Genomic DNA, 12,073 nt, shown 5'->3' with positions numbered 1-12,073 from the left:
CTGATATAGTTACAAAATTGCTTTTTCTAAGTTTTTGAATTTTGCTTAACACAACTTATTCATGGTAAAATATTTGCCCTGTGCGATTACTTCCTTTTATTAAAAAAATCACATTTTTAAGTGTTTTTATGTTCATGTCCAATCTCACCCATCAGGATCGCACACGAAAATGTACTCCTGATTTGAAAGGAGTGTGTTTGGCACCAAACAACCTCTAACTTAAAGACTCTTTTCTTCTAAAAGAAATGTCTAATTTGGGCTGAAATTTCATAAATAATAAACTAGTGTATCAATTGAAGTTCATGAATTTTCCAAGTATACACTTATATAGAAATCATCTATATAAGCTGAAATAAAAGCAAAAAGAACCCATGTAGATGGAAAACATATCCAGGAACTAATTTAAATGCATTCTTAGTTATGTTCAAGTTTTTTTAAGTAGTGAAATGAAGAAATTGCTATAAACAATACTGGGTAGGGCCCTAAAAGAACCCACATTCTAGTGATTTTCCATCTTCCTGGAATTGTCAATCCTATTGATGCTTATTTTGTGACTTTCACTTTCTCCAAATCCCCAATAAAACAAAACTAGGCTCTGCCACAAATGGTGTTTTGTGTGTTTTTTTTTTAAATATAACTAATTTTTAAAAATTGTAAAAAAGGATGTTTTACCACATATCTCAAAAAATTTTAGATTCCTGGGATGTCTTTCAAAATGTGGGCATTGCTGTGTTGCTTTGCCCACACGGGCCCACCTTCCCATATGTGTGCATAGACAATAACTCAAATGAAAGAGAGACAACAAAATGAAAAACAGGATTTCTGGGGAAGGCAGGGACATCCGTTCAAATTTTCTGTTAAAATGGAGGAAGAGAGGATAATTGATAATCCACAGAAGGTGGATCTCTTTTTCTCTGTCTTTTGGGGCCAGCTGAAGATGGATCAGCTCAGAGCTTTAGTTCAAGAAGATTTTACTTAATCATAAGGATTACACAAACCCTTCCCAAAGGGAATTATGGGATCCTTGTTTTTGGAATCTGAGTTGAGATGCTTTCTGGGAAGCAAAACTAGACCCGCCCCCCGCCTGACCTGCCTCTCAGATTCCTGCCTTACTGGAACTCCTAGATCCGGGGTTCTATTGCCTGAATTATGAGAGTTATTTTGCAGTTAGCATGAGGGCTTATAGTCAGGGCTTGGTTGTCATTTCTGCCCTCTCCTCTTTCTCTTATTTGCACACTTTAATCTCTATAGGCTTCACACTTCCTAAAATAAGACAGGACTGTTATGGAAATGTTGTGGAATTGTTGGATACTGCATTTAAATACTTTGTAAGTAGATGTGTCTTCGGGGGGGCTCTTGACCTGGCGTTAGATTTCTTTTGCAATTGCTTTTGAACCCTGCCACAGAAGGGTACACAGTTTAGAAAAATCGCTTCCTCTCTCGTGTGGCAGTTTTCCAGCTGCAAAATTAATTATCCACTTACTTTCACCACAAGGTGCTGTAAGGGTCAGGGATCTTGAGTTGGTGAAACACTTCACCATGTTGATCTGAAAGTTATTCTGTCACAGGATATTTTTCTTTTTTCCAAGTTGTCTTACTCTCCAGGTTATTTACAAACTGAACTTTTTAAGACCATGTTTGCATTTCAGGCTTGCCTTTCCTTTTAACACTTCATATATATATATATATATGAAATGGTGGTTTAGAGAAGAAATAAAATAATAGGTAATGGAGGCTTTTACTTGGAGAATCATTTACATTTCATTCATTCGGCACTTAATATGTATCAAGCACTCACTGCTTTAGGTGCTGGGATATAAAGATGAATAGATTGCTCCTCTCAAAGCTCTCACCAGTCAAAGCAGGTGACTGAACTAATGAATATACAGTGGGAGGGGTAAGTAAAGTACCAGAGACCATCAGGAAATAAGTAAATATTTCTAATTACCAAAGGATGGCCAAGATAAGGAAAGGGGCTTTCTTGAGAGGGAACACTATTTAAAAAAAAAAAAGGCACAGAGATCTCAAAGTACATGAAAAATAACTTGATTTGGATTCATTTATCTTTTAAAAATATAAGCAAATGACTGTTTAAAAATCACATGTGAAACTTCCAGATATAATGTATGAATAGACATTTTTCTATATGAACAGATACAATTTCTCCCTCTTTTCAACCTTTTTTTCCCCTTCTTTGAAATTCCAGTCTGATTTTATCACTAGGGACGTGGTGTAATCTCTCTCTTTCCTCTTATCCTTCCTTCTTTTCCTCTTCCCCCTCTTCTCCCCTCTTCTCCCTCCCCATTTCCTTCTTCTGAAACTGCAGTCAGATGTTATCGTCGGGCATGATGTAATATCTCTGCCACTTAGAATTGGGGTCATAGTCTCCTGGACAGCTCTTTAACAGATTTCCAAAGAAATAAAAACTGGACTGTCAAGTTATTCTTTCAGCTGTAGGCTGCAATCTGGATCTCTCTGCATTTTAACCTCTTCCCAATCTGGCTGTTTTTTTAGGTAATGGGACTCCTGACCAACCACGGTGGGGTACCTCATCAGCCCCAGACTGATTACGCGCTCTCCCCTCTCACCGGGGGTCTGGAACCTACCACCACGGTGTCGGCCAGCTGCAGTCAGAGACTAGACCATATGAAGAGCTTGGACAGTCTGCCAACGTCTCAGTCCTACTGTCCACCAACCTATAGCACCACAGGCTACAGTATGGACCCTGTCACAGGCTACCAATATGGGCAGTATGGACAAAGTAAGCCTTGGACTTTTTAGGGGGCAATTTCTCCTGGAAGGGAGATAAACTCAACTCTTCCTTAAGAAAGGTGAATTAGAGGCAAGATTAAGCCACACATATCGGTATCAATTTTTTTTTTTTTTTTTGCAAAGCCAGCTGACTGTTCCAGCAGGGGCTTCCTTGTGTAATTATTTTCTTAACTGATGTCAACAACATCTTGCGGTTATTAATTGTTGAGACGTGAAACCTGATTGCCACTAGGTAAAACACAAGGGTTGGCCAAAATGAAATAATCCCTGACATTAGAAACACATGTTCTTAATGAGGTCAGCTCCAGGATCATATGGGGGATAATCCCAGGGACACAAAGTTGTGTCAAACTTGTCTCAGGAATAAAAATATTAGTCTCAAGCCTTTGATAGCACGGTATTAAATATGACATTGTCAGCCTGTAGCTGATCTTGCCCCTGACTGTGAATTGTCCCAGCATGACCTAAAAAGCTGCGTGTGTTTCCTTACAGGTGCCTTTCATTATCTCAAGCCAGATATCGCATAAGTGAACTGTCCACTTGGAGCTAAAACTGGCCCTGTTTCTGGTCTTCACAGCCTAGATATGAAGAATCTGCTCTGAAAACAAAAAAAATTACCCTTTTGTTGGGGGGGGTGGGGCGGTGGTCCCAATAGGAGACAAAGGAGAGTGATTGATTTTCTTCCTCCAATAGTTGGTTTCAAATCCTTTTGAACACGTTCGACAAAAGCAGTGGAGAAGAGGAAGACCTGGAGCAATAAAAGACAAATGCAACATTTTAAGGCAATAGTTTCACATGGTTACATATCAAAACATCCCAATTCTTTAGTGCTGATCATCGAGGAGCTAGAACATTCCATTTGCTTGTGTGCGTGCATGCGTGCGTGTGTGTGTGTGTGTGTGTGTGTGTGTGTGTGTGTGTGTATTGAGATTTACCCAGACTGGTTTGGGCAAGCAGACTGTTCTAAAATATAATAGAATACCCTAAAGTAGAACATGTCGATGTTCGATGCTGATACTTCTACAACTTTAAAACTGCTCACTTCATGAAGCAAGAATGGAGGAATCCTTGACTCTTACACACTGGAAATTGAAATAAAGATAAATGCAACCATTTTTAGGAAGTTAGACTAGCTGTAAAGGACCTCCTAAATAAATTATTTGTTACTGTATCCTCATTTGTAATCTAGTTGTCAATAAATGGCCCGGACATGTCTTGCTAACAGGATATGGGCTACCAGGAAGAAGGACTTGTTTCCCTTTCCTGTGTGGGGAGAGGTGTGTGATGTTTTTCCAGTTCACATTTATCTGGTAGCCCATCTGGGTTGGAGGAAGGGCACAGTGGAGAGAAAGTGACATGCATTCACATATCTGCTTATCAGTGTGCAATACTGTGTACCTCATGGATGCTTTGGCAATGCCCAAGGCGATATAAACAAAATCAGAAGTATATTTTTGCAGGTGCTTTTATTTTCACAGCCCATAATTCATAGTGATAGAGTGCAGTGATGTTTGCCATTTGCTGGACAACCAACACCCGGGTTGCTCCTTTGATTAGAGACCAGATCAGATAATTATGCTTTTAAACTGATTACGTTTACATTCTTCTCTTTTCTATGAAAGGCAGGGCAAGAACAGAAATGTTCACATGGCTCTCATGTACTTTTAAATTATACAATGATATCCAATATTAAAAGATTATAGGAACTGAGGTTTACATACGTTTGTGTGGTGACATTTTAGAATGTCAATAAATTTGCTTTTTGAGATGTTGAGAGGAACAAGAAGGTGGAAGGCAGTGTTATTTATTTCTTTCTATTCTTGGAACCACGAATGAGGTAGGCACAAATACATTCCTTTTAGAGTTAAGAACTATGACGTAGCGAGTTAGTGAGACTAGACATAGTACCGAATTTAGTTCATGCATTGGTCTTAGAGGGTGATGGAACAAGAGAAGTACTATCTTTGTGTTGCAGCCTCAACCAACAACAATGTGTTGTAAAAATGTCTTTCATGTAAAAAGTGCAGTAAATATTTACTATTTATAATGAATAAACAGTTATGAAAACTTGCCCACTACTGCTTTTTTGGGGGAACTGGTGAATGTAGTATAAACGAAAACTTGGCAATGGGGAGCCCAATGTACATGAACTTCACTTCTGGTGGACCCTTTCTATGAGAGTATTCTGTCGACAAATAAGGTCACACAACCCACAGTTGTATTCTCTTGAAGAAGCTTGGTTGAACACACTTTTAAGGATTGAAGTTTATGTTTTTATCAGTGTAGCATCTAGAAAAACCCTTCAGTTTAGCTTCCTTCATCTTTCTTTGGTTCTCTCAGAGTTATCCAGTCCCTTTACTGTCACTTAGAGATATGTTTTCCCTGGAGTACCCGGTTCCATCTTCATCTCTAAGTCATCTCCACGGAAATTTTTATTTAAAACTCTCATATTTTATGTATTTTATTTTAGCAGCCTACTTTATTCTTCATGAAAGGTATTACTGCGTACTTCATTCATTCTTCCTTTCTTCCTTCTCCTTCCCTCCCTCTCCTGATCCTTTCTCCTCTCCCTCCCTCCTTCCCTTATTCCTGAATGTATTTAATGAGAGTCCAAATGTGCCAGGCATGGTGATTGGCACTTGTGTTATAGCGGTGCTTGTAGCCTAGTAGAGAAGGCAGAGAAGTAAATTCATAGTTTCAATAAAGTGTGAGGACTGTTATTTTAGAAGGAATAATCATAATACCTTTTGAAGCTCTTACTTGTATTAACTTATTACTCTCCACATGTCACATGCAGCAAGTGATGTCACTACCATTCCTTTTGTACAGATGAGAAAACTGAGGCTCAAGGAACTTACATGAATCACTCAGTGGCAGAGCTAGGATTTGAACCTAGTACAATCTCAGTGCCCAAGGTGTTTAAACTCATGCTCTTCTGCTTCCTCAAGACTGGTGTGAGAGAACCTTACAGTCAGGAAGATCTAAAAGGGTGCTGTCCAATTCAGAAGCTACTAGCCATGTATCCCTATTTAAATTTAAAGAAACAAAAGTACATAAAATGACAAAATTAGTTCCTAAGTTGCACTAGCCACATTTCAAGTGTGCGATAGTTACATGGGGCCAGAAGCTGCCATACTGGGGATTGTTGCTGTGGAACATTCCACATCACAGGAAAGTTGACTGGTCAGCTGATTGAATGCACGTGAGTTCATAGTTTAACAATATCAAAAACTTGAAATGCAGTGGGTAACATTTTCCAAAGTTGTAAAATGCTTTATTTTTTTTTTTAGCTCACACACTCATCTTTCTGATCAAATGTGTTGCTCTTCTTCTGACAATTATTCCAAAAATAATTTAAGAGGAAAGGAAGTTAATCTTTACAGCACATTTACTTTTATTGTCTTGTTTAAACCTCACAATGTCCCGTAAGATGGGTGTTATTAACCCAAACTTATAGATGAATGGACTGAGGCCAAAGCTGTTAAGCAGTTGGGCCAACATTACATATAGCCAGAAATGGCAAAAGAAGGCTTTGACTTCTATGCAACCATGTGGCAGAACCTGTTTGTTTTATTTGCCTTTCCAAATGCTGCTTGCAATACCCACTTAATTATATCAGTCTATCCTCATGCCAAACTCAAGTTGCAAACAGGCATTTAAAAAAATCATTCACTCCCAATACATGAGAGGAATGCTGCCAGGATTCAGATTACACAAGAGAAACTCATTTTACATGATCAGTTTTCCTTTCTGTCTCCTGATATCAGAACTTGCCATGAATGGCTTATATCTTATTTTGATATACTTCTTTGTGTCCTTTTCTTATTTCTGCATGTCTTTGAAATCTATTTCTGTGCTGTTACTTCTCATGTTGAAAGTCCCTGTAGATCTTTTTTCTCCAGACTCTTAAAATATCTAATCAATTTCTGGGGAAATGTGACCTGATTTCTTTCAGTCAGAGTTCCTACCCTCATTTGCTGGGACAAGCAGCCCTAAGAACTTTGACCCTTTGACATTCAACAGAACTTGAACCTGATTGTATGTGGGGGGTTCCCCCTTGTCCATGTAGTTATTTGATTTCATTTGAAAAATTAAAAGTAAGAGCTGAAAATTAAAACCCAAATTATTAAATTGTGGATGTACCATTGTCAGCTGCTGAGCCATTCCTTGGCAGCAATTTTTCTAGGAATAGATATCATACATTTCACATCTGTGACAGAAACAAGCATACTGTTTTATGCTTTTGATTTAGCCCAGTCTGGAAATGTGTTTTCATACACACTTGGATGCTTGGGAAACATCCTAGGTTAGAAGGGATCTTCATTAGTGCTGGCATATAGAACCTGAGTAAGAGACAAGATCACTGGCTCATGGCTATAAGTTTAGGAAGTCTTAAATGGAGAAGGAGATGGATTCATTAATGCCTTTTATCTGAATATGGCATGGAAGAATCTATCTGAAAACTACATAATTAAGAGTTAAAATTAATACACAGGACCAGAACCAAAGTATCTATAAAAAGGAAATCTATTTACCTGAGCCTCAACCATTCTGAGTGAATGAGTCTTGGTGTTAAGTCATTCATGGATAAGGAAAGCCGGTGTCAAACATGGTGGGCACAGTAAGTGACGAGTGGCAGTATTTGTGCAAAAAGTTCCACATGGCAAGCCTCAGCCTCAGAAAAGTGCTCATGGAGCTGGAAGTCAGTGGTAGATGACGTATGAGAGAAAAGGAAGAAAGCAGAGCTGTGTATAGGACTTCTCACCAGATGCCTGTGATGTGAGTTAGTTCTCTTTATTCCATACATCCCCGTTTGGAATTGCTGACCATGGTGTCCCAAGTGCCTAGCACCATGTCTGATCCATTATAGGTACTCAATACATGCCTGTTGAATAAATGAATAAATAAATAGATGAAAAGTGATTTTCTTATACTGTCCCTACATGATCTTCTGAGCAGGGAGACATTTGCATGACCAAAGGTGCACAGATTGCCACCAGGTTAGATTGGTATGAAGTCTTAGGGAAGGAGTGAGAGGCAGCTGGCCTAACAAGTCACTCAAAAGCCATATTTCTGATGATTTTGACTGTAGCAGAGGATACAAGGTGGTGATGTGTGGGATTCACCACTGGGAGGATTAGAACAGAAAAGGGAAATAGCCAGTTGGTTTATTGCTTAGAAAAGTGACTATTAGCCCTGGCTGTTTAGTAATCTACACATTAAAAACAAAGAGAGAGAGAGAGAGAGAGACCATTGAGACTACTGAACTCAGAATCCACAAAGACAAATGCCAGGAAAGTTGGCAAAGCAGGAGCTCCGGGAGAAGCCTCTGGCTGCATTGCAACCGTGGCCACACCTGACTAGGTAAGTTTTCTGGGGCTTGAAGAAGTAGTCAGGGCTGTTTACCACAGCACACCTGAGATAAGAAATATGGACACAGCTTAGCCTTATCTCCCAACAAACCTCACTACCCCCTCTCAAGCCAGACGGTGAGACATAGAAAGGCAGGAGTTCTGGCCATGGTGCATGAGGAAGAGGGGTGGAGTTAGGAGGAAGAGTCATGCCAAGTTGGTTGCTGTTGTGTTATGATCCCATCGTTTTCCCAGCTGGAGGCCTACAAAGCCCCACTATGCAAAAATGAGGAATGCTTGAGCTCTTCCCCAAGAGGCGTGGCGACATCTTTTTCCCCAGGCTCATGTGCTTCTGTGGCGTTTGGGAGAGTGTAAAGCATGGAGCTGAAAACCTAACTGCCTTTCCATTCTGCTTGTCTGGCATCCCCCACTCCATGCCGCTGAACATACATAGAGCTCCCGACTCTCAAAAATAATCCCCACAAACCCTGACTCTTTTCACTGCTTGCAGAGTTGAGGGAAATGGGCAATGATTGTTATTTCCTAATTAATTGCTTAATGCATTGGATACTAACCAAGCTCCTATTGTGCAAGTAGGAGCAGTGGAACTCTAACGGTGAATAAAACACAGTTCCTGCTGTTGAAAGACCCCAGGGCAGAGGAATGAGCTGGATAACTCAGGAAAGAGTTGGAACACAAATAACATGTAAGCAAAAGTTAGTATAAGAACCAACGTGCCTGACGTAGGAGCACTTTTCAGAGGAAGTGGCCCTGGGGCTGAATCTCTAAGGATAAGTGGAAATTTATTGGGTAGATGCAGTGGCAAAGGGCATGCCAATTCACTTTTACATGATGCCAGCTCTTAGGTTATAGGATTAAAGGAGCCAGGAGATCAGTCAGGGGCTGGCCCCCACTGATTCTCTAATCAGAAGGGTCCGCAGGCAGAGCCTTCTGGGAAATCCTGGTTGATAGGGTCCAGAAGGTCTGAGATGAGGCGCAGTGGGGCAATTTTTTCTTTCCTAAAAACAGATTGAGAGAGTCTCAATCTCAAGGGCCAGTTAAGAAACTCATGGGTGAGCCTGTAATCCCAGCACTTTGGGAGGCTGAGGCAGGCAGATCACTTGAGGTCAGGAAATCAAGACCAGCCTGGCCAACATGGTGAAACCTTGTTTCTACTAAAAAAGTACAAAAAGTAGCTGGACATGGTGGCGGGCACTGTAATCCCAACTACTCGGGAGCCTGAGGCAGGAGAATCGCTTGAACCCAGGAGGCAGAGGTTGCGGTGAGCCGAGATCTCACCACTGCACTCCAGCCTGGGTGACAGAGTGAGAATCCATCTCCAAAAAAAAAAAAAAAAAAAAAAGAAAGAAAGAAACTAACTCATGGGTGAAGGAACATATGTCTGCTATCATTATCCTCTTCCTAAGCTGACCCCCAAAATTTGGTAGGGGGGTAATGCTCACTGTTAGTGGCCCAGCTGCATTTTTATAGGTGGACAGCTCTTTATTGGAGGTCTCGAAGCTGCTCCATGCTTGTCCCTGGCATTTGCCTGGGAAGCTGCAATGTTCCTCAATACTTCTACAGATTGTTCCAGGCTTACTGGGATGATCCATTCTTACTAATTATCCATTTGTGTATAACTGGCGCTTTGCCGAGGACAGGCCCCAAGATCTCTTTGCTCAACTTTGTTGGGTCAAAATAAGAAAAACTGCGGTTTTTTTTCTCTTCTATTTTGAGCTCCAAGTTTAAATTCTTCTTTGGGGCACTTTTCCCCTTTGCAAGCATGCTAGTGGGTCTCTTGATTGTGTAAAGGGAAAGCAAATATCTGACTCTGAGATGGAGGGTGGACTACATGTAGATGCACATAGAGATGATGAGAAGCTAAGCAGCTTTGTACGAGCATGTCAAAGCTCGTAGGTAGAGTTTTATGTTTGCAGATTATATTTAGTTGTAGGAAACCAACTCCTTCTTTCTGGCTTGGAAGAGTAGAGGCCTGCTCAAGGGAAGGAAACTACTCCCAGAAACACAGGGGCAGGCTGAGGACTCGAGCAGAGGAATGTGGGTCTGGGAGAGCTGCTGTCCTCTCTGGCAATCACGGCTGAGTCAGTATCCCAACAGAAAACAGCCGCCACACTTGAATTGGGAATTTAGAGAAGCATTTCTAATAAGACTATTTACAAATGTGAAGTGGTGGAGGGAAATCACAAAGGATGATGTAGAAACCTGAGGATAGTTGGACAGCTAAGGAGTGGGGAGGGTGAGCTTACTGAAACCTGGAAATAAAGAGCCGTGTAGCACAAGTGGTTCTGACAGTGACCTCTGAGGAAGGGATGCAGACATCCAGAGGAAACCTCAAAGGGAGGGATCCAGGGGACAAATGTCCTGGTCTAATTTTCCTCTCGTCTCCCAACTCCTGCTGGGGCTTCCATTGACTGAACCCAGTTAGAACCAGAGGGCACAGGAGTCAAGCGTGTGCTCCATACACCAATCCCCTGCAGAGAGAGAGCCAGGTAGAGAAAGACAGAGAAGGATCTGGGAGAGTCTGCAGCTTATGCCTAGGCTTGAGTTTTCTGTTTTGCAGTCTGCTATGGCCTGAATGTTTGCGTCCCCTACCCACCCTGCCCCCAAAGTTTTATGTTGAAATCCTAATCCCCAGGGTAATGGTATTATAAGGTGGGGTTTTTGGAAGATAATTAGGATTAGATGAGGTCGGTAAGGTGAAGCCCTCATGCATGGGATTAGTGTCCTTACCAATAAGAGTCCCAAGAGAGTTAGCTTCCTCTTCTCTGCCATCTGAGGACACAGTGAGAAGGTGCCATCTATGAAACAGGAAACAGGCTCTCCTTAGACACTAAATCTGCCAGCGCCTTGATCTGAGACTTCCCAGCCTCCAGAACTGTGATAAATAAACTTCTGTGGTTCATAAGCCTCCCAGTTTGTGGTAGTCTGTTTTATCAGCCTGAATGAACTATAACACAGTCCCTTTCAGTTATACCCAACCCTTTAAAAAGGCTTAGACAGCCTTAGCCATCATCCTAAGGAATTCAGGGAAGGATCCATGCCCAAGTTGGGGAGAGATGATGCAATGCATACGGACGCTGCTGGAGGAAGGCTAATCTCCAGAGGGCAAGCAGCATTGTGTGCAGCAGCCATTCAAAGTCAGCTGGTTGACTGAGATGACAGAGTGAGATTTAGGAAAGATACAATCTTTTCTCAGGAATTCCCAGAAGTGTTTGGAGGAGAGGAACCTGTTCAAACGCTGTACTTCTTATCAGTAAGCAGTATGGCTCTTTGCACTACAAGAAGCTGGATATGAAAAGGAAAGTGAGAATGGTCCTTTTTAGTCACCATACCAGGAGATCTGGAACACCAGACTTACCCATAGGAACAGTTTCATAACTGTTTTAGATTTGTCTATTTCCTCCATAGTTTAAGTTTTTGGAAGATAAGGACAGTGTCTTGGTCATTCTTGCATTTCCAACTTTGTGTTCTTCACTGTCAACCTGTCTGACATGCTTATTGAATGGAATTAAATTGTTGCTTACCATGTATGCTTGATTATTATGCAGCACATGAATAGTTCTTTACACCTTAAACATAACAGATTTACTTGTTTTCAGCTGCAATTGATTTAAATACTAAAATTCTGTAATTGAGTGTTTTAGTCTTTGTGGTTTTCTGATAATGTAAAAGAGATGATCCATTACAATTTGAGAAGAAAATACAGAAGGCATTTAGGATGTTATAGAATTCACTGCGTTTACTCTACATCCCAGGTGTTTGGGAGATAGAAAGACAAAACAAATCATGATTCCTACATTCAAGAAGCTCTAATCTATGGATAAACTTAAAATATAGTTTGTATGATTATATGATAAAAGCTAAAGTTTAGTTAATTTTTATACTAGAAATAAAGAACTTGCCAAGAAAATTATGATGTCAATATGATT

General features: G+C 40.7%; 1 protein-coding gene across 3 annotated transcripts in view; it reads left to right on the top strand.

The window, feature by feature from the left end:
* Positions 1-4,839, top strand: part of PAX3 (paired box 3) — a 99,449-nt gene extending 94,610 nt beyond the window's left edge. For 2 of the 3 annotated variants that reach the window (XM_003818670.6, XM_063595289.1), the window contains exons 8-9: positions 2,515-2,761; positions 3,265-4,839. In XM_003818670.6, coding sequence (XP_003818718.1) covers positions 2,515-2,761; positions 3,265-3,299 — 282 coding nt within the window. In that variant the 3' untranslated portion in view covers positions 3,300-4,839. The remainder of the gene's footprint in view (positions 1-2,514; positions 2,762-3,264) is intronic. The other variant, XM_008972032.3, reaches the window with a different exon arrangement.
* The last annotated feature ends 7,234 nt before the right edge of the window (positions 4,840-12,073 follow it).

This window comes from Pan paniscus, chromosome 13 (assembly GCF_029289425.2).
Source record: "Pan paniscus chromosome 13, NHGRI_mPanPan1-v2.0_pri, whole genome shotgun sequence".
NCBI classification, from domain to species: domain Eukaryota; kingdom Metazoa; phylum Chordata; class Mammalia; order Primates; family Hominidae; genus Pan; species Pan paniscus.
The sequence above is the reverse complement of the archived record's forward strand: the minus strand, read 5'-3'. Positions and strand labels throughout refer to the sequence as shown.